At 39.9% G+C, this 27861-nt stretch overlaps 1 protein-coding gene across 3 annotated transcripts in view; it reads right to left on the minus strand.

Annotated features, from left to right (window-relative positions):
• SYCP1 (synaptonemal complex protein 1) overlaps positions 1-27861 on the minus strand; it is a 175925-nt gene that overhangs the window by 124374 nt on the left and 23690 nt on the right. For all 3 annotated transcript variants that reach the window (XR_002481905.1, XM_008056892.1, XM_008056891.1), the window contains exon 11: positions 26422-26530. Coding sequence is in view for 2 of the 3 variants with exons in the window: in XM_008056892.1 (XP_008055083.1) it covers positions 26422-26530 (109 nt within the window). In the remaining variant the exon portion in view is untranslated. The remainder of the gene's footprint in view (positions 1-26421; positions 26531-27861) is intronic.

A 27861-nucleotide genomic window follows, 5' to 3' on the forward strand; every position in this document is an offset into this window, starting at 1 on the left:
CCCCAAGCCGCCGCCACCTGAAGAGGCCCTCGACTCCCGGCCCCTTGGAGCTCTGGACTCCCTGAGTGCAGTACCCCACCCTGCCCCAACCCAAGCCACCGCCACCCACAGACGCCCTCAGCTCATGCCTGTAGAGCTCCAGACTCCCTCCCTGGCTGCAGCAACCTGCCCTGTCCTGCCCCAAGCCACCACCGCCGCCCGAAGAGGCCCTCAGCTCATGCCCGCCGGAGCTCTAGGCTCCCTCCCTGGCTGGAATGCTCCACCTGACCACAAACTCCGCTGCCTGCGGAGGCCTTTAGTGTCCACCCCTCATAGCTCCAGGCTCCGTCCCTGGCAGCAGCGCCCCACCCCATCCACGCCGCCTCTGCCCGTGGACACCCTCGGTGCCTGCCCCTCGGAGATCTGCGCTCCCTCCTTGGCTGCAGCGCCCCACCCAGCCCCAAGCCACCTGCCCCAATCAGCCCCCGCCCTGCCCCTCAGAGGTCCGGGCTCCCTCCTTGGCTGCAGGGCCCTGCCCCAAGCTGCTGCCACCCACAAAAGCCCTCAGCGCCTGCCCTTGGAGCTCTGGGCTCCCTTCCTGGCGGCAGCACCCCACCCCAAACCACCGCCACGACCACCCACGGAGGCTTTCGGCTCCCTCCCTCATTGTAGCACCCCGCCCTGCTGCAAGCCATTGCCACCTGCGGAGCTCCAGGAGCCCTCTCCGGCTGCAGTGTCCAGCCTCAAGCCTCCACCCCGCAGGGAGGCCCACAGCTCCCTCACCGTGAAGCTCCAGGCTCCCTTGCCAGCTGCACCTCCCTGCACCCAGCTGTCCTGCACTACACTGACCAGCAACACCCAGCAATCTTGCACTCTGCCTCCCCTGACTCGCCCCTGGCCACAGCAGGACCAGATAACAGCTAGAGCTCCGAGACCAGGCAGAGACCTGCATTGTCCGACGAGCTCCGCCAAGCTCTGCGCAGCCTCCAGCTTGGGACCTAAGAACAAAGAAAGAAAAAGAGGTCCAAGCTGCACGTGACACGCCGACCTGCAGCACCCGGCTGTCTCGCACTCTGCCTCCCCCAGCTGGACCCCGCTGCAGTAGAACCAGAGATCATCCGGAGCCCTGTGACCAGGCAGAGAAGTGCACCGTCCCACCCACCTCCACCCAGCTCTGCCCAGCCTCCAACTTGGGATCTTAGACCTTGTGTTTGTGTAGGGGAATAGTACATCATAAGGAGGTTGGCAAGCTTGTTTGTCTGTATGATTGTATATTCTCGTTTTTTTGTTGTTGTCGTTGTTGGTTTTCTTGTTTGTTTTTGTTTTTTTTCTTACTCTTATCTGTCTTCGAGTCTATTTTCATTTGTTAGTTGGTACCTTTGTCTATTTTCCCTCTTACTCTTCTCTCTCTCCACCTTCTGCTTCTCTCCCTCCCTGTTCCATTTCTTTCCTTTTTCTTACCTCATTTTACTTTCAGGGAGCAAACCTATACTCCCATTGCATGGACAGATTACAAGGCAGTGGGAGACAGGTTCCAGGGTATCCCTACACCCATCAGTGGATACTGGGATCTGCAGATAGATTTTGAATCATAGCTCCCCCCTCAAATAAATCTCAAAACTGCAAAAGGTATAGCCCCCAACCTGCAGTCCAGCTTCAGAACTGAACAAAGTCAGAGGTTTCACACAAGGAAGAATAGGAGATTGAGCAAACAGAAGTAAAAGCAACCCTGTCACCCCTGAACAACAGATTTAAAGAAGATAGGAAAAAAAGGAAAAAGTAGGGAGGAAAATCGACACAAATGAAAAAACCAAAAGAAGAATATAGGTCTCAGACCCTGGGGAGATCAGATAATGAGAACACAGACTTTGGAATATAAACAATGAAGAGACCCCGAATGACTGGTCTCATACTACAAACCCAGATATCAAGACATTAATGGAGAGAACAAAAAGAATTGAGGAGAGACAAGAGGAAAATAGGAAGGAGTTGATAACTGAGATAATAGCAGTAAAAAATAGGAAGGTGTTGATAACCGAGATAACAGCAGTAAAAAATATAGATTGAAATAAATAACAAACCAATAAGCATGGAAAGCAGAATTAGCTAAGCAGAAGACAGAATCTTAGAACTTGAAGACCAAAATATAGAACTAAACTAAACTGCCTAAAACTAGAAAAAAAGCTTAAAAAGACAGAACAAAATCTTCCAGAGATGAACGATTACTTCAAGAGAATGAACCTAAGAGTAACTGGACTTCCTGAGGCAGAAACAGAGACCACCCTGGAACAAACATTCCACGAAATTATTCAAGAAAACTTCCCTCACCTCATCAGTGATGCGAAAATTCAAACACAAGAGATCCAGAGAACCCCTGCAAGACAACAAATGAGAAGACCAACTTCTAGGCACATAATAATTCAACAAAGTAGGTATAAAAGAAAACCCTAAAAGCCGCAAGAGAAAAAGGTCAGACTACCTACCAGGGAAGACCAATCAGAACAGCAGCAGATTTATCTACAGAAACACTTCAGGCTAGGAGAGCTTGGAGCCAAATATTCAAAGTTCTCAAAGATAAACAATTTCAGCCAAGAATAACCTACCCAGCCAAGCTAAGCTTCATCAGCGAGGGAGAATTAAAATCTTTCCCAGACATCCAATTCCTACGAACTTACGCTGCCTTCAGACCACCCCTACAAGAAACTCTTTAGAAAGTATTAAACACAGAAGAAAAGGGGAAAAGAACAATGTTCTTCACAAGAGTACAGGAAAAAGATTGAAAACACATGAACCAACCCAAAAAGAAAACAAAAGAAAGACAACAAACAAGTACAACAACAACTCTACAAGAACCTCATGACAAATATAAACCCTCACATTTCAATAATTAGCCCGAATGTGAATGGACTAAATGCACCACTGAAAAGACACAGCATGAAGCAATAATATATTGTCTCCAAGAGACTCATCTCACCAGAAAGGACACTCACAGACTCAAAGTTAAGAAGATGAGAAACAAGATTTCAGGTGAATGGAACACAAAAGAAAGATGGAGTCGCAATCTTAATCTCAGACAAAACACCCTTTAAGCTATCAGTAATTAAAAGGTTCAATCCATCAACAAGAAATATTTATCTTAAACATATATGCACCCAACAGAGGAGCACCAACATTCATAAAGCAGCTTCTAGGCAAAAATAAAAAAGAGATTGACTCTAACACTATCATAGCTGGGGACTTTAATACCCCACTCACAACCCTAAACAGATCATCAAGACAAAAAATCAGCAAGGAGACCCAGAACCTCAATGAGACTCTTGAACAAATGGACTTAATAGATACCTACAGATTATTCCACACAACCACAGAATATACATGCTACTCATCACCACATGGAACGTACTCCAAGAATGACCACATCACTGGCCATAAATCAAACAAACATATTTCATAAGATTGAAATCTTGCCATGCACCTTCTCAGACCACAGTGGAATAAAATAAATATCAATGCCAACAAAGTTCCCCCAAAACCCATAAAGACATAGACACTAAACAGTACAATGTTAAGCAACTCCTGGGTCAATGAAGAAATCAAAAGAGATTAAAAGGTACCTGGAAACAAATGAAAATGAAGAAACATCTTACCAAAATCTCTGGGTTGCCATGAAAGCAAAAGTAAGAGGAGAATTCATATCTTTACAAACACACATGAAGAAAATGCAAAGATCACAGGTTAACAGCCTAACAAGTTACCTAAGGAAGCTGGAAATGCAAGACCACCAAAACCCTAACTTCGGCAGAAGAATCCAGATCACCAAAATCAAAGCCCAAATCCAGAACATAGAAGACAAAAAGATAATACAAAAAAATCAACAAAACAAAAAGCTGGCTCTTTGAAAGGATAAACAAGATAGATGGTCCCCTAGCCAGACTGACCAAGAAAAAGAGAGAAAGCCCAAATAAACTCAAATCAGAAAACACAAAAGATGAAGTTTCAACTGACTCTGAAGAAATACAAAAGATTATCAGAGACTACTATGTACAACTGTATGGAAGCAAACTTGAAAACCTAAAGGAAATGGAGGCCTTTCTGACCTCACCCAACCTCCCTAGGTTGAAACAAGAAGAAATAGAGACCCTAAATAGACCAATAACAATCAAGGAAATTGATTATGTCATAAGAAAACTATCTACAAAAAAAGTCCTGGATCAGATGGCTTTCCAGCAGAATTGTACAAAACATACAAGGAAGAACTGACACCAATCCTATTGAAAGTATTCCAAGTGATTGAGAAAGATGGAACTCTCCCCAAATCATTTTATGAGCTAATATCACATTGATACCCAAGACAGGTAAAGACCCAACAAAGAAAGAGAACTACAGGCCAATATCTTTGATGAACATAGATGCTAAAATTCTCAACAAGATCCTAGCAAACCGGATTCAACAACACATCTCAAAAATCATCCATCATGACCAAGTAGGCTTCATCCCCAGATGCAAGGCTGGTTTAACATTCGTAAGACCATAAATGTAATTAAATACATAAACAGACATAAAAACAAAAACCACATGATTATATCATCAGATGCAGAAAAAGCTTTTGATAAAATCCAGCACCCCTTCTTGATAAAAACGCTCAAACATCTAGAAATAGGTGGAACATACCTCAAAATAGTAAAAGCCATCTAAGAGAAACCCACAGTCAGACTACTCGTAAACAGACAAAAATTGAAATCATTTCCCCTGAAAACTGGAACAAGACAAGGATGCCCACTCTCACCCCTCCTGTTCAACATAGTTTTGGAAGTCTGACCAGAGCAATCAGAGAAGAGAAGGCGATCAGGGGTATCCAAATAGGAAAGAGGAAGTTAAGTCATCTCTTTGTAGATGACATGACTGCTTACCTTGAAAACCCAAGAGAATCTGACAAAAATCTCCTTACACTGATAAAGAACTTTGGCAAAGTCTCAGGATGTAAAATAAATGTACAAAACACAATAACATTTCTATACACTAATAATAAACAAACAGAAACCCAAATAAAAAGCACAATTCCATTCACAATAGCCACAAAAAAAAATACCTTGGCATCTTCCTAACCAGAGATGTGAAAGACCTTTACAATGAAAACTACAAAACACTGCTCAAAGAAATCAAAGATGACACAAACAAATGGAAAAATATTCCATGCTCATGGATTAGAAGAATCAACATTGTTAAGATGTCCGTTTTACCTAGGGCAATCTACAGATTTAATGCAATACACACCAAATTACCAGCAATATTCTTCTCAGACCTAGAAAAAACAATATAAGAATTCATATAGAAACATAAACGATCAAGAACAGCCAAAACAATCCTCAGCAAAAAAAACAAAGCAGGAAGTATCACACTCCCAGACTTTAAACTATATTATAAAGCTACAATAATTGAAACATTCTTGTATTGGCACAAGAACAGGCATATAGACCAATGGAACAGAATTCAGATTTCAGAAGCAAAACCTCAATTTCTCAACCAATTCATCTTTGACAAAGCCTCTAGCACCCACTACTGGGGAAAGGAGAACCTATTCAGTAAATGGTGCTGGGAAAACTGGCTGACCACATGCAGAAGATTAAAACAGGACCGCTGCCTACCCCATACACAAAAATTAACTCTAAATGGATCACAGACCTAAATGTAAAACCTCAAACCATAAGAACCTTAGAAAATGAAGGACATACCCTCATGGAAATTGGAACTGGCATCCAATTCCTGAACAAAACTTGAAACCCACAGGCCATAAGAGATAAGATAGACAAATGGGACCTCATTAAAAGCAGTGTGGCGATTCCTAAAAGTTCTAAAAATCGACCTTCCATATGACTCCACAGTCCCCCTACTGGGAATATACCAGGAAGAACTCAGGTCACGCTATAAAAAAGATACATCCACACGTATGTTTATTGCAACATTGTTCACAATAGCAAAAACCTAGAACCAACCATGCTGCCCATCAAAAGAGGACTGGATAAAAAAATGTGGTATGTATTCACAATGGAATACTACGCAGCCATAAAGATCAACAAAATCATGAACTTCACAGCAACCGGGATGGCATTAGAGTTTATAATACTGAGTGATCTCTCACAGAAACAAAGAGCTGAGTATCACATGTTCTCACTCATAAGTGGACCTTGAACAACTAACATATTACTATAAGAAAAGGATTGAAGGTGGTGGGAAACTGCGGGGGTGGGTGGGGAGGTGGGATTGACAGTAGTCGATATCTGCCTGGGGAAGGTGGGGCACACCTCATCGATAAGGGTACATGTACAGTGAATATTTGTATACCTAGCCCTGAACTGTACCCCACAATTTTGAATAAAAATTAAAAGAGGGAAAAAAAACCAGACCCTTGATTTTGTAATTCTCGCCTCCAGAACTATAAGCTGACCTAGGTATTAATGTTGGACACACCATATCCTTTCATATCCTTCTAAGTCTTATTCATGAGTAGTTATAAGTTGTGCTGAGAAAAGTCCTTGAACCTACAGTTATACAACATTGCTCTTACTGCTTTTCAAAAATGGACCATGTCATCCATACTGGAATAGCTACTGCTGATCTTGCAAGAGGGTAATTTTTAAAATTCAGTGAAGACTTAAAAGAAAACTCCATTCAAAGTACTCAGTAAAACAGAAGTTTGCTATGTACAAGCAATGAAGGAGACTTTGGAAGATAATGTTATTGACTTCCCACACTGCAAAGTACTTTTTGACTCAGGAAGATAACAGACTTCACCAATGATAAGCTGTCAGAAATCAATGCCCACGGAGACATCTCAGCAATTCTATAACTGGCTTAAAACAAACCTTTTTCAATCTCACTTACAGAACACATTTAACAGTCATTGTGTACTAATCAAGTTACTAGATTAGTAACTTGATTAGTAATTAGTAACTTAATTAGTAAATTGATTGGTGAACTCATGCTTGAAAATATTGGTTTACTACTTTGCCAGAGTATTTTCAGAAATCCATCCTTATATTTTTTAAGTTTTTGATAATTAATAACTTAAGCAATAACAAGCAAAAATTGAAAGATAAACAAAAATTACCTAAGCATTATTAATTTAAATGGATAGTTACAGGTAGGATGGAGTAGTTAGTAGCAAACCAACTCTCCTGCCAGAAACAACTAAAAATGACACAAGGGGAAAAAAAAGAACTAAAGGGTCTAAGATTCCTAAAAGAAAACTGCTAAGAAGTGAAATGGCAAAATGCAGCTGACACTTGCTGATCTAGCCATGAGCAAAAGGCCACGATGCTGGCTTGACCCAGGATAAGGGCTGATACTGAGAAACAGAAACACTGGAGAAACAAAATTGGAGACTTGAAAAATCTCATATATTTGACTAGTTTTCCTTTCATTTAGCTCAGTCTCTAATTGGATTCAGATAATCAGCCCATCCACACCCCAGTTTCTCTTTAGCAGACAAAAGACATCATCAGGAACTTCGAAATTTTCTTATTAAAACAAAAAATTACTAGGCACACCAAAAGACAAGAATAAATGGACAAACAGCATGATTAAAAAGAAAAAAAAAGAAAGAAAACAGAATAGTAGCTGCCAGAGGAAACAGAGTTATCTGTTTAATGGGTGGAGTTCCCATTTTGTAAGACAAAAAGAGATCTGAAGATGGATGATGGTTTTGGTTACAACAAATTGAACATACTTAATGACACTGAACTGTACACTTAAAATGATTTATATGGATTTTACTACAACTTTAAAAAGGAAACTATAGAAATAGACCAACAGGTAAGACATATATTGAAGTAAATAGAGGATAACTATAAAATACCAATGGAATCTTAAAAAAAAAAATGAGATGACAATTTCAAAAGGAAAAATATATTATTCACTTGAGTTAAGAATTCAAAATCAGCCGGGCTCGGTGGCTCAGCCTGTAATCCCGTGCCTTTGGGACGCTGGGGTGAGTGGATTGCCTGAGTCCGCGGGTTCGAGACCCGCCTGGGCAGCAAGACCTCATCTCTACAATAAATCAAAAAATCAGCCGGGCGTGGTAGTGCATGCCTGTAATTCCGGCTACTTGGAAGGCTGAGGAGGAAGGATCGCCAGAGCCCAGCAGGTCGAGGCTGTGGTGGCCGGAAGCGGCCACTGCACTCTAGTCTGGGTGACAGAGTGAGACTCCAACTCAAAAAAAAAAAAAGAATTCAAAACCAAGAAGCCTTAGCTGTGTTAGTTTAACTCTTATCTCATAGGAAACATTGCCTATGACTACCTTCCAGAAGCAATACAGTATTTATTGTTGTCAATATTGCGAGTTATGAGAAGTTAAAGCTCACTGAAGCTAGAATGGATTAAAGCGCACAGCTAGAATCTGTTTTTCCTATGGAGTAAACCAAGATATAATTTCCCCAGTACCAAGAAAGGAATGGGACCAGACTCATCAAAGAAGCAATCACCACATAGTGAAAAGAAGAGAAAAATCCATCAATCTTGGTTGCAAAAAGCCACACTCTCACCCGAATCATGAAACAGACCACAAACAGTCTTCAGCTAGTGAGGAACGAGAGTGAGAGTAATTGCAGGAATCCTGTGCTGCTGCCATGGACTTGGAGGGACTCCTGAACTTTACAGGACTTCAGTCCCTCATGGTTAACTGCCTTACCCAAAGTCATGCTCTGGTGAAACCCATGCAGAGTGGTGCAGGGTAAAAAATCCCTGAGAAGCTCCAGCTGCCATATCCCAGGAACTCAATCCTTGGTGGCGGCTGCTTTCTCGCCAGCCTGGGAGGGAACAGACCCAAAGGGCAAATTCTGAAGAGGCTGGCATGGGCTACTGTAAGAACACTTGAGGCCAAGAGGCTGACCACACTTTGACATTTTGAACTCAGACTGCCTGAGGCTAAGGCAGGTAAGCTGGGTGGGACTTGTTGCCATAGCAACCTTTCACTCCCAAGGTAAACTCTTTTGTGCCCCTACAACAGCATTATACCGGTGGCCAGAGACTCCCTCACAATCCCCAGTAGCCAACAGTACACACAGGTGAGGGGGCTTGAGATCCTTCCCCCCGCCAAAAGCTCAAGAGACAGAGAGAACATGGGTAATTCTCACAGCTCTACCCACCACCAAGGTTGGCTGGGCACTTCCTTGAAGCAACACATGCCAAGTAAAGAGCCCACGGTCACCATGACAGCTTGCTCTCTCCTATAACCACTACCTCCTGACCACAGGTCAATAGCACAACCTATTACATCAGATAATACCTCACCTTTGAGGAAGATCTGAGCCCAGATCCCAGCAAACACATCTAAGGCACCCAAGACACTCAGGACATGTTGAGCCTGGGCAGGTATCCTGCACAGGACCATCATAGCTGGCAATTGAGAAAATCACCACAATAAGGATATATATAACCAAGAGAACACTACAGTACCTGTGTTAGCCCCTGCCAACCACAAATAAGAATAAATAGTCGACCCAAATGAGAAGAAGACAGAAAAATGATTCGGACAATATGAAAATACAGCGTTGTTCAACATCCCCCCAAAAATCACACCAATTCTTCAACAATGAAAACCAACCAAAGTGAAATCTTTAAAACTCCAAAGACACAGAATTCAAAAGGTTGATTATAAATTTGCTCAATGAAGCTCAAAAGAAAGTTGAAAATCAACATAAAAACCTATTCAAGATGCAAATGAAAAAATCTCCAAAGAAATAGATGCTTTTAAAAAAAAAAATCTAAAATTCTGGAAATGGAAGAATCGTTTAGAAAAATACACAATGCAGTAGAAAGGTGTAACAGTATACTAGAACAAGTAGAAGAAAGGATCTCAGAACCTGAAGAATTTTTTTTTTTAGTCAAGGCTCGCTTTGTGACCAAGACTGGAGTGCAGTGACATGATCACAGCTCACTACAGTCTCCACTTCTTGGGTTCAGATGATCCTGGAGCCCCACCCTCTTGAGTAGCTGAGACTACAGACTCGTACCACCACACTCACCTACTTTTTTTACTTTTTTGTAAAGATAAGTTCTCATTGCGTTGCACAGGCTGGTCTTGAACTCCTGGGCTCAAGCAATCCCCTAATCTTGGCCTCCCAAAGCAGGAATTACACACGTAAGCCACTACATCCAGCCAAGTCGTTTAAATTAAACAAATTAGACAACACTTTTAAAAAAAGAACCAAGAGAACGAAACAAAGTCTCCAAGAAATGCAGGACTATGTAAAACATCCAAACCTAAGAATCATAGGTGTTCCTGAGGAAAAGAGAAAACAGCAGGTTTGGAAAGCCTGTTTCAGGAAATAAATGAGGACAACCTCCCTGGCCATGCCAAGGATTCTGACACCCAGATACAAAAGGCCCAAAGAGCCCTCAGAAGATTCATTTCAAAAAGGTCAGCCCCAAGGAAAGTAATCATCAGGTTATGCAAAGTTAAGCTGAAGGGAACATCTTAAGAGCTCTGAGACAAGAACCCAAGTGGGCTACAAGGGCAAACCCCCGCGGAACCGACACCCTTCAAGTCAGGAGGGACGGAGGCCCGGCCTTCAGTCGTCGCAGACAAAATAACAGGGAGCCATGGATTCCGAGTAAGAAAAAGCGAAGCTTCGGAAATAAAGGAAAGGCAAAGTCTTTCTCAGACAGGCAAGGGCTGAGGGAACTGTTGTGGAGCTCTAAATGCTGAAACAAAGGGTTGAAGCTTGAACTGTACCAGTAGAAACACACTGGAAGCCATGAAGCACACAGGGTTTATGGAACACCAACTCAAGAGAGAAAAATAAATAAATAAATAATAAAGCAGCCAGATGACAAAAAGCAAGATGAATGGAATAAAACCTTAAATGTCCTTATTATCCCTGAACATAAATGGTCTCAATACCCCACTAAAGATAGACTGGCAAAATGTGTTTTAAAAAAAAAACTCCGACTATCTGCTGCCTTTAAAAGACCCATTTCACACACACAGACTCCTACAGACTCAAGGTAAAGGGGTGAGTGGGAAAAAAATTTTCCATGTCATTGAAAACCAAAACCAAGCAGAAGCCATTCTCATATCAGACAAAACAGACTTTATATGAACAACAGCAAAAAAAAAAAAAAGACAAAGATGGTTACTATGCTATAAAGGGAATCAATCCAACAAAAAGACATAACAATTTTAAATATGTATGCAACTAACACCACAGCCCCCAGCTTTAGAAAAAAAATTGTAATAGACCTAAAAAAAAGGAAATAAAATGAAAGATAGACAACAATACAACAATAGTAGGACACTTCAATACTCCACTTACAACAATAAACAGATCACCAAGGCAGAAAGTCAACAAAGAAATATTGACATTAAACTGAACCCTGAAACAAATGAACCTAATAGACATCTATAGAACATTCCACCCCCAAATTACATAATATACATCTTTCTGATCAGCACATGGAACATTCTCCAAAATAGACCATATGATAGACCACAAATCAAGTCTCAATAAATTGAAAAAAAAAAGAATCATATCAAGCACCTTCTCAGACAGCAAACAAATAAAGCTAGAAAATAACTTCAAGAAGAATTTACAAAACCAAACAAAAACATGGAAACTAAACAATCTGCTCCTGAATGATTTACAAAACCAAACAAAAACATGGAAACTAAACAATCTGCTCCTGAATGATTCTTGGATCAACAACGAAATCAAGATGGAAATTTAAAAATTCCTAGAAATGAATGACAACAATGAAACAGGTTATCAAAACTAGGACACAGCCAAAGCTGTGCTCAAAAGGAAAATTTATAGCACTTAAGGCATATATTAACAAGACTGAAACATCACATGTTGACAACCTGATGGCACACCTCAAAGAATGAGGAAAATGCCAACAAACCAAACCCAAAGCTAGCAGAAACGATAACAAACACTAGAGTAGAACTAAATGAAATTGAAATCTAAAAAAAAATACAAAACATCAGCGAAATCAAAAGCTGGTTCTTTGAAAATATAAACAAAATTGATAGACCATTACCTAGTTTATAAAATGAAGAAAATCAAATTATCTCAATCAGAAATGAAAATGGAGACATTACAAATGATACAACAGAAACACAAAAGATCATCTGAGATTATTATGAACACCTCAGAGCAAGAAACTAGACAACCCAGAGGAAATGGATACATTCTTGGAAACATACAACAACCCAACCTTGAATCAGGAAGAAATAGAGACCCTGAGCAGACCAATAATAAATAGTGAGATTGAAACAGTAATTAGAAGTATCCCAACAAAAATAAAGTTCAGGACAGAATCACAGTAAAATTCTACCAGACTTTCAAAGAACTAGTACCAATTTTACTGAAGCTATTCTATACAATTGAAGAGGAGGGAATGCTCCCTAACTAATTATATGAAGGCAGTATAACCCTGACACTAAAACCAGAAAAAGACACAACAAGAAAACTACAGACCAGAGTAGTAGGAGGGGTTATGAGAAGATGACAGCATAGCTAGTCAGACTGCGTGAGTTCCTGTGTGAATGACTGAGTGTACGGATGAATTTGTGTGGGGGGGGGGAGGTGTGAGTGGCTGACTGAGTGGGGACTTGGGAGCAAGTGGCCAGGGCTCTCCCAGTGAAGCAGCTTGTGCTACAGCCACTCTGCCACAGCTGGTGCCACAGCCACTTCCTGGAGTGTAGAAGCTGAGTGCCATTTCCAAAAATCAATCAACTTTTTCCCAGGAAGAAGCTGCCACAGTAACTGCCGTTCCCACCATCACTGGCACCAAGGGCCACAGAAGTAATGCAGCAAGGGAGCCAGAGGCAAAGTCCTGAAGAAGCACCAGGGAGAGGCCAGCCTGAACCTGGACTTCCTGCCACTGCCTGCAGCACCAGGCTCGGCTGAAAGACCCTGCTACCAGGATCTGAGATGTGGAGATGTGGTATTTGCTGGGGAGGCAGCCATCTTTCCAAGCAGGAACAGCAGTCTGTGGAGAAACTGAGAAGCCTCTCAAAGCCTGGGAAGAGAAGTGCTCCAGGGCAACCTCCAAAGAATAGCAGACATGCATCTTATGGCCAGAGGGTGATCTCTGCTTTGCTTTGGGGCTGGCTCTCCACGAATTCAGAAATCATTGCCCCCAGTATACAAACCCCTGGTGGGTAGGCAAATGTGGAGCCCAACAATTCACTCCCTGTCCTGAGCCAGCTGCTAGGCAACAAGCACATACAGTAGAACGGGCCAAGAAGGACGCTGGTGAGTGCCTAGCTGACTCCCCTGACTCTAGCAACAAGCAAAAGAAATCAGGAGGAAAGGGTAGAGGCCAGAAGTCCCATTCCCCCACCAGGAACTGAATGCTGAGGGAGCTATGACCATGCTGGGAGAGGAAGGAAGAAGGGAGAGAGCCTAGGAGATGCTGAGTCAAGTTAACACATATCCCTGTGGGCACACGATGGCTATTAATTTCAGGCAGCAGGAGGTGAAGACTCTAACATCTCAAGTTTCAACAACAAAGAGGAAGCCTGCAGTAAGAGGAAGAGGAAGACTTACAGTTGTAGAACCTGTCACAAGAGGGAGCTCTCCCCCCTCAGAGATATACTAAAACAGGATTCTACCAATGGGTCTTTTGGGTTTAGTTTGGTGTTTTGTTTTTTCTTTCTTATTGATTGATTGTCTCGTTTGTTTGCTTTGTATGTTTGTTGGGTTTCTCTTCTCTTTCCTCCTTTTTCTCTCTCGTTGTTCTTTCTCAGTACTTTTTTCTCTTTCTTCTTCTTTCCCTTTTTTCTCTCCTTCTTCCCTTTTTTCTCTTATACCCTGTCCTGGACTCAGGGGCTACACAAGCATATTCACTGTAAGGTCATGTTGTGTGGAGATGGTGAGCGGACCCCAGCTGACCCACTTACCAGATAGCAGGCAGTGTGACCTGTCAGTAAGTTCTGAATCCTTGCGGCCCCTCTTGCACTCCTTAGCAAGTGCTCAAATTTGTAAAGAGATAACACAATGCCCCCCTCCCAGACCTATTTCGTGAACAAACCTGGAGCCCCGGCACAGGAAGGACAGAAAGTAGAGCAAACATCAGAAATTATTTATTCTCCATTTCCCACTGAACAGCAGAACCAAAGAGAAAAATAAGAGAACTGCTACAAATGAAGAAAAGCCAAAGAAAAATCACTGGTAACCCTCAGAGCCCCCAAAAGAGTCAGAGCCTGAAAGAACAGGCTGGAGTACAAACAATGGCTATCTCTGAGAATGACGGTACCCAGAAGATACTTACACAGATCAGAGAATTGTTGGGTAGAATAAAAATCAAGAAATGCAATGGAGATGGATAGACTCAAGAAAGTATATTTAGAAATAACAGAAATAAAGAACTCCATCTAAGAAATAAATAACAAACTGACAACCATGGAAAGCAGACTTGATCAAATAGAAGAAGAATCTCAAGCTGGAAGACCAAAATATGGAATTAACCCAATCAATTAAAACTATAGAAAAAAGGCATAAGAAGAAACTCTCTAAGAGACATGTGATTTTACTAAGACACCAAAATAACATCTAAGCAGAATACCTGAAGTAGAAGGAGAAATAGAAAACATCTTGAAACAAACGTTTCATCAGGTTATTCAAGAAAACGTTCCTCACCTAGCCAGAGAGATAGCTATACAAACACAAGAGATTCAGAGAACCCCTGCAAGACATCTTATGAGAAGACCAACCCCTATACATATAGTAATTCATCTACACAAAGTAAGTATAAAAGAAAAAACCCTGAAGGCAGCAAGGGGAAAAGGTCAAACTACCTAACAGGGAAGACCAATCAGAAACGCTGCAGACTTATCTGTAGAAACACTACAGACCAGAGGGGATTGAACACTACGTAATGAAGGAATGGAATAGAAGAACACTATGTAATGATAAAAGGCTGAATCCATCTATGTACCAGCTTTTATAAAGCAGCTACTAGGTAAACTAAAAAAAGATATCTACTCTAATACTATCATAGCTGAGGACTTAAAAACACCACTAACAATGCTAGATAGACCATCAAGGCAAAAAAATCAATGAAGAGATACGAAACCTCAACTTGATGCTTGACCAAATGGATTAATAGATACCTACAGAACACTCCACCCAACAACCATGGAGCATACATTGTACTCATCATCACATGGAATGTACTTCAAGATCAACCATATCCTTGGCCATAAATAAAGCATAAACAAATGTTATAAGATCAAAATACTGCCCACCTTCTCAGACCACAGTAGAAATAAAGTAAATATCACCACCAACAATATTCTCTGAAAAACCACAAAGACATGGACACAAAACAGCATGACACTGAACAACTCCTGGGTCAATAAGTAAATGAAAACAGAAATGAAAAGATTCCTGGAAACAAATGAAAATGAAGAAACATCTTACCAAAACCTCTGGGATGCCATGAAAACAGTACTAACAGGGTAATTTATAACTGTATGAACACATATCAAGAAAATAGAAAGATCACAAGGTTAACCTCATTTGTGACCACTGATGTGAATTTACATCATTCCAAATTCTATTCCTGGTTGCTGCTGACATGAATTTATGCAATTACAAATTTTGCTCCTGGTTGCCACTGACATGAATTTACATCATTCCAAATTTTGTTCCTGGCCGCTGCTAACATGAATTCACAACATTCCAAATTCTGTTATTGGTTGCCGCTGACGTGAACTTACATCTTGCAAATTCTGTTTCTGAATGCTGCATCGTTGTCATATGTATGGTATTATATTTTACTTGAAAGTGAATAGTCAGGAGAGAGAAAGTTAGTTGAGATAATTATCTCATATTAACTGAGCAATGTTGTTATTGAATTACATAGCTGGTAAAAATTGCAAGTTGGTCATTATTTTGTTGCAATTAGTGTTCTATACTTGTATTTTGATATTTCAGGGCTTTCATACTTCAATGTTAAAAATAATTTACCATATAAGAACCTTAGAAAATGCAGGAGACACTCTTATGGAAATTGGAACTGGCAGCCAATTTTTTATCAAAACCTCAAGTGCCCATGCCATAAGAGATGAGATAGACAAGTGGGAACTCATCAAACTGACAAGCTTCTAAAAGCCAAAGAAACCATCAAGAGAGCAGGGAGACAGCCCTCAGACTGGGTAAGAATATTTGCCAACAGTATGTCTGACAAAGACCTAACATCTAGGGTCTACAAGGAACTCAAATGTGACGAAAAGAAAAAACAGTCCCATTACAAAGTGGGCAAAAGATATGAACAGATAGTTCTCAAAAGAAGACATACGAGCAGCCAACAGATACATTAAAAATGTTCATCCTCATTAGTCATCAAAGAAATGCAGATTAAAACCACACTGAGGTACCACCTAACTCCAGTCAGGATGGCCACCATCAATGACTCAAAACACAACAGATGCTGGAAAGGATGCAGGGAAAAGGGAACACTTCCACACTGTTGGTGGAAGTGTAAACTAATACAAACTCTGTGGAAAACAGCTTGGCGATTACTAAAAGATCTAAAAATTGACCTTCCATATAACCCTGCATTTCCCCCTACTGGGAATATACATGGAGAAACTCAAATCACTCTATGAAAAAGATACCTGCACATGTATTTATTGCAGCATTGTTCACAATAGTAAAAACATGGAACCAACCGTGCTGCCCATTGAAAGAGGACTAGATTTTTTTAAATGTGGTACGTATACACTATGGAATATTATGCAGCCATTAAAAAAGACTAAATTATGAACTTCACAGCAACTTGGGTGGATTTAGAGCTTATAATAATGAGTGATGTATCACAGAAACAAAGAACTGGGTATCACATGTTCTCACTCATAAGTGGACCTTGAACACTTATCATAATACTATAAGAAAAGGATTAGCAGTAGTGGGAAACTGCTGGGGGGGGCAGAATTGGCAGTAGTGGGAATCTGCCCGGGGAGGGGAAGCACACCTCATCAGCAAGGGTACCTGCATAATGAACATTTGTATACCTAACCCTGAATTGTACCCCACATCTTTAATATAAAAAATTAAATAATAATAATAATTTACCAGCTGGGTGTGGTGGCTCATACCTGTAATCTCAGCACTTTGGGAGGCAGAGGCAAGAGGACTGCCTTAGCCCATGGGTGCGAGATCAGCCTGAGCAACATGGCGAGACCTCGTCTTTACAATAATTTTTTCTTTAAATTACCTGGACGTGGTGGTGCATGCCTGTAGTTCCAGATACTTGGAAGGCTGAAGTGGTAGGACTGCCTGAGTCCAGCAGGTCGAGGCTGCAGTGGCCATGCATGCCACTGCACTCCAGCCTGGGCCACAGAGTGAGACTCTAACTCAAAAAACAAATAAATAATTTACCAAAATTATGGAAAATGAAGAAATATATGCTGACGAGATATCCAAGGTTGAAGGTGAACTTATTAATGACAGTCAGATAGTGATGCAATGATGTAATGTAAATGAAGAAATGTAACACAGATAATCTACAACAGTGAATCTAGTACTGGTGGACAAAATAAGATCCAAAAAGGAACTCAGAAGGATTTCTTGGTGATCCAGGTGTCAAAGTATTTCCAAATGATCCTCAAAGTAGAAGTGAAGTTGTTGGACTATTTATTGGAGATGATTTTATAGAAATGATCACAACTGAAACTAACAAGTATTATGATCATATGCACCACAGATATAAATGTCCAAAGAAATCAAAAAAGTAGAGCAATACTACAGTGTCTGAGATGAAAAAATTTCTGGCAATCAATATTTTGATGGAACAAGTGAAGAAAACTACAATGCATGATTACTGGTAAAGCCATCTATCAACTGCAATGCCTTTCTTTTAAAAAATAATGACAAAAAATAGATTACTACAAAGCTTGAGGTTTTTGCATTTTTCCAATAATGCAGAAATACAGTCAAATTCAAGCAAATTATGACAAATTGAACCCATAATAAAGTATGTTTTAAATAAGTTCAACACTGTGTGCAGACCTGAACAAGAACTTTTCTTGGATGAATCCATGATAACTCTTCGTGGAAGTGTGACCTTTTGGATTTATAATCCAAATAAAAACACAAACTACAGAATGCTAATCAGAATGGTATCCGAGGCATATACTGGATATGTCTGCAACTTTCAGCTATATTGTGAAAATGACAATTAACAAAAGACTATTTCACTTGTGTTTAACAACAGAAATTTGCAGCAATCAGTTTCAGCCTTTTTTTTTTTTTTTATTTCCACTCAGTGGCAAATGTGCTATAGCCTAACAAAATCACCTAAAGGGAGCTGAAAAGGCAAGACCACCAAAACCCTAACTTCAGCAGAAGAATCCAAACCACCAAAACAAAAGCCCAAATACAGGACATAGAAGACAAAAATATAATAGAAAAAATAAACAAGACAAAAAACTCATTCTCTGAAAGGATAAACAAGACTGATGGAACCCCTAGCCAGAATGACCAGGAAAAAAGAGAGAATAAAGCCCTAATACATGCAATCAAAAGCGAAAAGATCAAGTCACAACTGTCCCCAAAGTAATACAAAAGATTATCAGAGATTACTAAGCACACATGTATGGAAACAAACTCAAAAAACAACAAAATGGAGGAATTTCCTACGTCACACAACCTCCCAAGGTTGAAACAAGAAGAAATTGTGACAAAATAGACCAAGAAGAACCCAGGAAAATGAATCTGTCATAAGATAACTACCTACCAAAAATAAAAAAAGCCCTAGACAAGATGGCTTTCTAGCAGAATTCTACAAAATATACAAGGAGGAGCTGATACCAATCCTATTGAAAGTATTTCAGACAATTGAAAAAGATGGATCTTTCCTCAAATAATTTTATGGAGCTAACATCACTCTGATATCCAAACTGGGGAAAGAGCCAAAAAGAAAGAGAACTAAAGGTCAATAACCCTGATGAACACAGACGTAAACATTCTCAACAAGATTCTAGCAAATCGGATCCAACAACACATCTCAAAAATCATCCACCGTGACCAACGAGGCTTCAACCCAGGGGTGCAGGGCTGGTTCAACATCTGCAAGATCACAGATGTAATTAAATACATCAACAGATATAAAAACAAGAACCACATAATTATATCATTAGACACAGAAAAAGCTTTCAACAAATTCCAGCATCACTTATTAAAAAAAACCCTTGAACACCTAGGCATAGAGGGAACATACCACAAAATAGTAAAAACCCTCTACAATAAACCCAGCTAACATATCGCTAAATGGACAGAAATTGGAAGCATTTCCCCTGAAAACTGGAACAAGACAAGACTGCCCAGTTCTGTTCAATACAGTGTTGTAAGTCCTAGCTACAGCAATCAGACAAGAGAAGGAAATCAGGGTATCCAAATAGGAAAAAAAGGAAGTTATCACTCTTAGTTGATGATACAATCCTATATCTTGAAAACCCAAGAGAATATGTCAAAAACCTTCTTGCACTGATAAAGGACTTTGGCAAAGTCTCAGCATACAAAATCAATGTGCAAAAGACAGTCACATTCTTATACACCAAAAACAAACAGGCAGAGGACCAAATAAAAAGCATAATCCCAGCCCAGGCTTGGTGGCTTAACCTGTAATCCCAGCACTTCGGGAGGCCAAGGCAAGTGAGTTGCCTAAGCCCAGGTTCGAGACTAGCCTGGGCAACTTGGCAAGACTTCGTCTCTACAATAAATAAAAAAAATTAGCTGGGTGTGGTAGCACGTGCCTGTAGTTTCAGCTACTTGGAAAGCTGAGGCGGATGGATTGCCAGAGCCCAGCAGGTTGACGCTGGGGTTGCTGTGAGTGTGCCACTGCCGTCCAGAATGGGCAACAGAGAGACTCCAACTAAAAAAAAAAAGAAAAGGAAAGAAAAAAAAAGCACAATCCCATTCACAAAAGATATAAAAATCGGCCTTCCATAGGATTCAGCAATTTCCCTTCTGGAAATATTTACCCAGAGGAACACAAATCATTCTGTGAAAAAGATACCTGCACATGCATGTTTACTGCAGCAATAGTCACAAATAAAATGAAATACCTCGGCAATCTCCTAACCAGAGAAATGAAAGACATTTATAATAAAAACTACAAAACACTACTCAAATAAATCAAAGAAGACACAAACAAATGGAAAAATATTCCATGCTCATGGATTAGAAGAATCAATGTTGTTAAAATCACCAAAGACAATCTACAGATTCAATGCAATATCCATAAAATTACCAATATCATTCTTCTCAGACCTGGAAAGAACAATACTGAAATTCATATGGAAACATAAATGACTATGAATAGCCAAAACAATCCTCAGCAAAAGAAACAAAGTGGAAGATATTATACTTTCAGACTTTAAACTTTATTATAAGGCTACAATAATCAAAACAACCTGGTATTGGTACAAAAACAAACATATAGACTAATGGAACAGGATAGAGATTCCAGAAGCAAAACCTCAATTTCTCAACCAACTCATCTTCGACAAAGCCTCCACCAACAACCACTGGGAAGAGGAGAACCTATTCAGTAAATGGTGCTGGGAAAACTGGCTAACCACATGAAGAATAAAACAGGATGCCTACTTATTACCATACACAATAATCAATTCTAAATGGATCAAAGGTCTAAACTTAAAACCTCAAACTATAAAACTCTTAGAAAAGGCACCCTTACCAAAATCGAAGTAGGCAACCAATTCCTGATCAAAACCCCAGGTGTCCATGCCATAAAAGATAAGATAGACAAGTGGGACCTCATCAAACTGAAAAGCTTTTGCAAAGCAAAGGAAACCATCAAGAGATTAGGAATAAAGCCCACAGAAAGGGAAAAAATATTTGCCTACTGTATACTTGACAAAGGCCTAACATCTAGGCTCTACAAGGAACTCAAATGTGCCAAAAGAAAAAAAACAGTCTCATTAAAAAGTGGGAAAAATAGCCAGGCTCGGTGGCTCAGCCTGTAATCCCGCGCCTTTGGCAGGCTGAGGTGAGTGGATTGCCTGAGCCCGTGGGTTCGAGACCCGCCTGGGCAGCAAGACCTCATCTCTACAATAAATCAAAAAATCAGCCTGGCGTGGTAGCGCATGCCTGTAATTCCGGCTACTCAGAAGGCTGAGGAGGAAGGATCGCCGGAGCCCAGCAGGTCGAGGCTGCGGTGGCTGGGAGCAGCCACTGTACTCCAGTCTGGGCGACCAAGTGAGACTCTAACTCAAAAAAAAAAAAAAAGTGGGAAAAATATATGAATAGACACTTCTCAAGAGAAGACATATGAGCAGCCCATAGATACATGAAAAAATGCTCAGTCTCACTAATCATCAAAGAAATACAAATTAAAACCACACTGAGATACCACCTAACTCCAGTCTGGATGGCCATCATCAATAACTCCAAAAACAACAGATGCTGGAGAGAATGAGAGGAAAAGGGAACACTTCTGTACGGTTGGTAGAAGTATAAACTAGTACAATCTCTGTGAAAAACAGTGTGGTGATTCCTAAAAGATATAAAAATCGACCTTCCATAGGATTCAGCAATTTCCCTTCTGGAAATATACCCAGAGGAACACAAATCATTTTGTGAAAAAGATACCTGCACATGCATGTTTACTGCAGCATTATTCACAATAGCAAAAACATGAAACCAACCCTGCTACCCATTGAAAGTGGACCTGGATAAAACAAATGTGGTACACATACATGGTGGAATATTATGCAGCCATAAAGGACAAAATTATGGAATTCACAGCAACTCGGGTGGATTTGGAGTCTATCATACTCAGTGATCTATCACACAAAGAACTGAGTACCACATGCTCTCACTCACAAGCAAACCCTGAACATTTATCACATACTATAAGGGACTGGCAGTAGCAGGAAACTATCAGGGGAGAGGGGAACACATAACATCAATATGGGTACCTGATCTCAAACCAGGCAAAGTGGGGAACAAAGGGAGGCCCAAACTTACCAGTACAATGACTACTTATGTACCTAACCCTGAATTGTACCCCATATCTTTAAAACAAATTTTTAAAAAAGAAAACTACAGACCAACATCCCTGATGAACATAGACACTGAAGTCCTAAACAAAATATTAGCAAACCAAATTTAATAACACAGACCAAAAAAATCCACCATATTCAAGTGGGTTTTATCCCAGGGATGCAAGGATGGTTCGATATACACAAGTCAATAAATGTGATCGACCACATTAATGGAATGAAATAATGGTATGATCATTTCAATATATGCAGAAAAAGCTTCTGATAAAAATGCAGCATACTTTTATGATAAAAACCCTCAGTGAAATAGGTATCAAGGGAACATTCTCCAAAGCGATAAAAGCCATATACAACAAACCCCCCTTCCCCAAAAACTGAACAAGGCAAGGATGCCTATTTTCCCCAATCCTATTCAACATAGTACTGGAAGTCCTAGCCAGGGCAATAAGTCATGAGAAAGAAATAAAGGGTATTCAAATTGGAAAAGAAGAATTCAAACTATCTCTGTATGCAGATAGGGATATGATCTTACATATATACCTAGAGAATTCAAAAGGTTCCTCCAAGAGACTTCTGGACTTGACAAATGAATTCATTGAAGTATCAGGATACAAATTCAATACACAAAAATTAGTGGCATTGCTATATAGCAACCAAGCCGAGAATCAAATCAAGAACTCAATTCCATTTAAAATAGCAGCCAAAAAATTAAATTGTCTAAGCATACGAAAAATCTCTACAAGGAGAACTTCCCAACTCCGATGAAAGAAATTGTAGAGGAAAGAAACAAATGAAGGAGCATCCCATGCTCATAGACTGAAAGAATGAACATTATTAAAATGACCATATTACCCAAGGTAATCCACAGACTCAGTGTAATCCTTATCAAAGTACCATTGTCATTCTTCACAGAATTAGAAAAACAATCCTAAAACTCATATGGAAACAAAAAAGGGCCACAGCCAAACTAATCTCAAGCAAAAAGAACAAATCTGGAGTCATCACATTACCTCACTTCAAGTTATACTACAAGGCTGTAGTAATCAAAACAGCATGGTATTGGTACAAGAGTAGACACATGGACCAAGGGAACAGAACAGAGTATCCAGAAATAAACCAAAATATATGCAACAACTGATTTTTGACAAAGCGGATAAAAACATATACTGGGGAAAGGTGATGGAAAATCTGGATAGCTGCATGCAGAAAAATAAAACTTTATCCTCTCTCTCACCATATACAAAAGTTAACTCGAGATGAATTAAAGACTTAAGTGTCAGACCTAAAACCATAAAAATCCTAGGAAAAATCTATTTTGAAAAATCTAGGAAAAACTCTTCTGGACTTTGGTCTAGGCAAAGAATTTACGGCTAAATACCAAAGGCAAATGCAACAAAAACAAAAATAAGTGGGATTTAATTAAACTAAACAGCTTCTACATAGCAAAAGTAATAGCCAACAGAGCAAATAGGCAACCTACAGAATGGGAAAAGATATTCACAAACTACACATCTTACAAAGGACGAATATCCAGAATCTACAAAGAATTCAAACAAATTAGCAAGAAAAAAGCAAATGACCCCATTAAAACGTGGGCAAATGATATGAAGAGACATATCTCAAAAGAAGATATACAAATGGCGAACAAACATATGAAAAAATGCTCAATATCACTAATTATCAGGGAAATGCAAATTAAAACCACAATGAAATACCACCTTACACCAGTCAGAATGGCCATTTTAAAAATCAAAAAGCAATAGATGCTGGCATGGATACAGTACAAAGGAAATGCTTATACACTGCTGGCACGAGTGTAAAGTAGTACAACCTCTGTGGAAGTTGGTATGGAGATTTCTCAAAGAACTAAAAGTAGATCTACCATTTGATCCATCTATTCTATTACTGTGTATCTACCCGAAGGAACAGAGGTTGTCATATAAAAAAAGACACATGAACTTGCATGTTCATCACAGCACAATTCACAATTACAAAGGTGTACAATCAACCTAAATGCCCATCAACTGACCATGAAAATGTGGTGTAGGCCGGGTGCAGTGTAGGCCAGGTGCGGTGGCTCAAGCCTGTAAACCCAGCACTTTGGGAGGCTAAGGTGAGTGGATTGCCTGAGCCCATGGGTTCAAGACCAGCCAGGCAACTTAGCAAGACCTCATCTCTACAAAAAAAAAAAAAAAATTAGCTGGGTATGGTAGCATGCACCTGTAGTTCTGGCTACTTGGAAGACTGAGGAGTAAGGATCGCCAGAGCCCAGCTCGACGCTGGGGTCTGTGAGTGTGTCACTGCACTCCAGACTGGGCGACAGAGTGAGACTCCAACTCAAAAAAAAAAAGTAGCATATATACACTATTCAGTCATCAAAAAGAATGAAATATTGTCTTTTGTAGCAACTTGGATAGAACTGGAGCACATCATCCTAAGTGAACCAACACAGGAACAGAAAACCAAACACTGTATGTTCTTCTCACTTATAAGCAGGAGCTAAACTAAGGATCTGCAAAGGCATGAAGAATTATATAATGGACACTGGAGACGTAGAAGGGGAAGGGAGGAAGGGGTGGAGAGATGAAAAATCACCTATTAGGTAGAATATGCATGGGTGGGAGTGGTGTGTACACTTAAAGCCTAGAGTTCTTTGCCACTATACAATGCAATCATGTAACCAAAACCTATTTGTACCCCCTAAAGCTATTGAAATAAATAAAATTTAAAAATTCAGTAGATGGGTTTAAAGAAAATTAGAGGTACATTAAATAACATCAATAAAAAAAAATCCAAAGTGAAACAAACGGGAAAAAAAATTGCGGCTATCTACATATGGAAAACAATGAAAAGTAACTTAAATGAATACATTTCAGTGGTTATGAGTCTACAGCAATCACACAGAATTATAGTTACTTATTGCCATAGTTTCCAGTTTATATTCCAAGATTAAATATTCATCCAACTGCTGAACTCTCATGTGCAAAGCAATATACTGAGTACTAGAATTACAAAGATATTTAAGACCCAACTCCTGTACTCAAGACAGTCACAGGAGACAGAAGGGTGATGCTTAAGCCAGTACCAAAACTGAAGAAGTGTTCACCAGAATTTAGCTGGCAGATTTGGAGTAAAGGTAGGAGGATCATTTTGTGTAGAGAAAATATCCAAAAAACAGAGTAAAATAAGAACAAAAAATCTAGGGGAAGTTTAAAAATTTCAATATATCTGAGTATAGCATATATTAATGACAACAAGATATAATCAGCAGGCACAGGTTAGTAGGAACCAGATCATTATTTCCTGTGAAGAGAGAATGTTTAAAAGAATAGAAAAATAACAAATGCCATAAGATCCCTATAATGTTCTGGAAGGTACATGGTGTTTCACAAAGTATACTATGCCTTTTAAGTGTTCTACCACATGAACAAATGTGAAAAATATTTAATAACATAGTCTAAAGATGACAAGACATTCAAGGTCCTTCAGGAAGGAATCGGTGGCTCAGCCTGTAATCCCGCGCCTTGGGAGGCTGAGGTGAGTGGATTGCCTGAGCCCACAGGTTCGAGATCCGCCTGGGCAATTTGGCGAGACCTCATCTCTACAAAAAATCAAAAAATGAGCCAGGCGTGGAAGCGCGTGCCTGTATTTCCAGTGCCTTGGAAGGCCGAGGCGGAAGGATCCCCGGAGCCCAGCTGGTCGAGGCTGCGGTGGCCGGCAGCGGCCACTGCACTCCAGTCTGGGCGACAGAGGGAGACTCCACCTCAAAAAAAAAAAAAGGAATCCAAGTCTTTGATGAGCTCACCTGTCTGAGTTTACTGAGATACTGCCAACCAGGCAGCTTTCCAAAAATCCCTACCGTTCACACGTCCATGACTTGCACAAGCCGTTTCACTGCCTATACTGCCTCCCTCAATCGTCTTATGAACGTGTCATCAATCGTTTTTGCCTAACGCCCTTCTAAATGTCTTGCTTTGGGAAAAATTAGTAACTCCCTCCATTGTGTTACCATAGGATTCATTCATAAAATATTTACTGAGTGCCTTACATGCACCAGGCACTGTTGGAGGCAGCTGAAATGCATCAGTGAACAAAAAAGACAAAGATTGTTGTCACTGTGGAGCACACTGTTGAAATGTTTGAAGAAGATAAGAGTATGGAAGAGTGTGCGTGTGTGTGTGTGTGTGTGTGTGTGTGTATGCGTGTGTGTATGCGTGTGTGTGTGTGTATATATATATTTTACAAAAGCTTCCCCGATTCAATTATGCCCTTCTCCAACTGATCCAACCCAGGTTGAGAATTAAAGCACTGGAAAGCATTCAACAAACTTGTGATGAAAGCCATGATTCAAAGCATAACAAGAGGAATACACAAGACACATTGCTATATTTTCTTATACAGATTCTTACTTATCTTTTCCTCTAATTGATTAGCTTTATCTCTGGATTCCTCTAGCAGACATGTTAAATCTTGTATTTTTTGTTCTTTTTCGGTGCTTTGGATCAATAGCAGTGATACCTAAAATGAAATATTTAAATAATATGTTATATATACATCTAAAGTTAAATATGACACCTTAGCATTTATCATCACCTACAATTATTTTAGGTACTTATCTATGTGCTTTTCAGCTGGTCCACTCAATCTTCCTACACTAGATTCTACTACCTGACAACCAATGTGGTCAGAGAACTAATCCTATTCCATCTTTGCATGAGATAATGACATATCAAACTGAAAAGAGTAATCTCTAAACATGGATATTCCAAGCACAAGAAGGGACGGGGGTAAAGGATATAATAGAAAAATCAGCATATATAGTGGTGAAGTAGCCTATCCAAGCCAGCTCCATAATGCCATTAGTCAAGTTTATATTCCAAGCAGGGATTTGGAGAGACCTAGCAAACAAGTGTTATAAATAATGACATTTGGGGGTCTCTAGCAAAAATACCAGCTGGCTGCAGCATCATTTTGTAAGGAAGTTTAACAATCTATAAGCTCTACCCATGCACCCAGAACTCCAACAAGCTTTTTTAGCACTTCATTCCAGTTTTGTGTTTTTTTATAATAAGCACAATTTCAAATTTTAAAAAAGACTTCCTTCTTTCAAATATTTGGCTTAAAAATAAAGTAAAAATAAAAAAAATTGTCAATTATTTCAAAAGTTCTAAGCACGGCTGGACTCAGTGGCTCAGCCTGTAATCCCAGCACTCTGGGAGGCCAACGCGAGTGGATTGCCTGAGCCTGTGGGTCCAAGAACAGCCTGAGCAACTTGGCAAGACCTCAGCTCTACAATAAATCGAAAATTAGCTGGGCATAGTAGCATACACCTGTAGTTCCGACTACTTGGAAGGCTGAGGCAGAAGGATTGCCTGAGCCCAGCAGGTAGCCACTGGGGTGGCTGTGAGCATACCACTGCACTCGAGCTTGGGCGACAGAGTGAGACTCCAATTTAAAAAAAAACAACTTCTAAGCACAAAACATAAATAGAAATGCTATCATTTAACTATGACTTAAAGCTCTATCCTCTCTGTACTTCCAATTAACTTTTCTTACTATTGTTAAAGTGAATATCCTTATTTATGGATATTACAAGTTATCTTGTGGCAAATTAAAGCAGAAAAAGAGAGAGAAGACGATTCCTTTCTATATATTACTTTCCATTTAGGAAGCAGAAGGTGTTAAATTGATAGAGGTAACATAACAATAATCTGAAATTAACATTCTTGTGAACGCCAGAGAATACAGACTTACCATTTTCAAGTCTTCCACTATGTGACATTAATAGAAAGAAGCAAAAGACTGTTTTGGTTTCTCTTCATGGTGTTATGGATAGTGTATTTCAAAAT

Source organism: Carlito syrichta, unplaced genomic scaffold (assembly GCF_000164805.1).
Source record: "Carlito syrichta isolate Samal-C Ts95f unplaced genomic scaffold, Tarsius_syrichta-2.0.1 Scaffold302570, whole genome shotgun sequence".
Classification (NCBI taxonomy): Eukaryota; Metazoa; Chordata; class Mammalia; order Primates; family Tarsiidae; genus Carlito; species Carlito syrichta.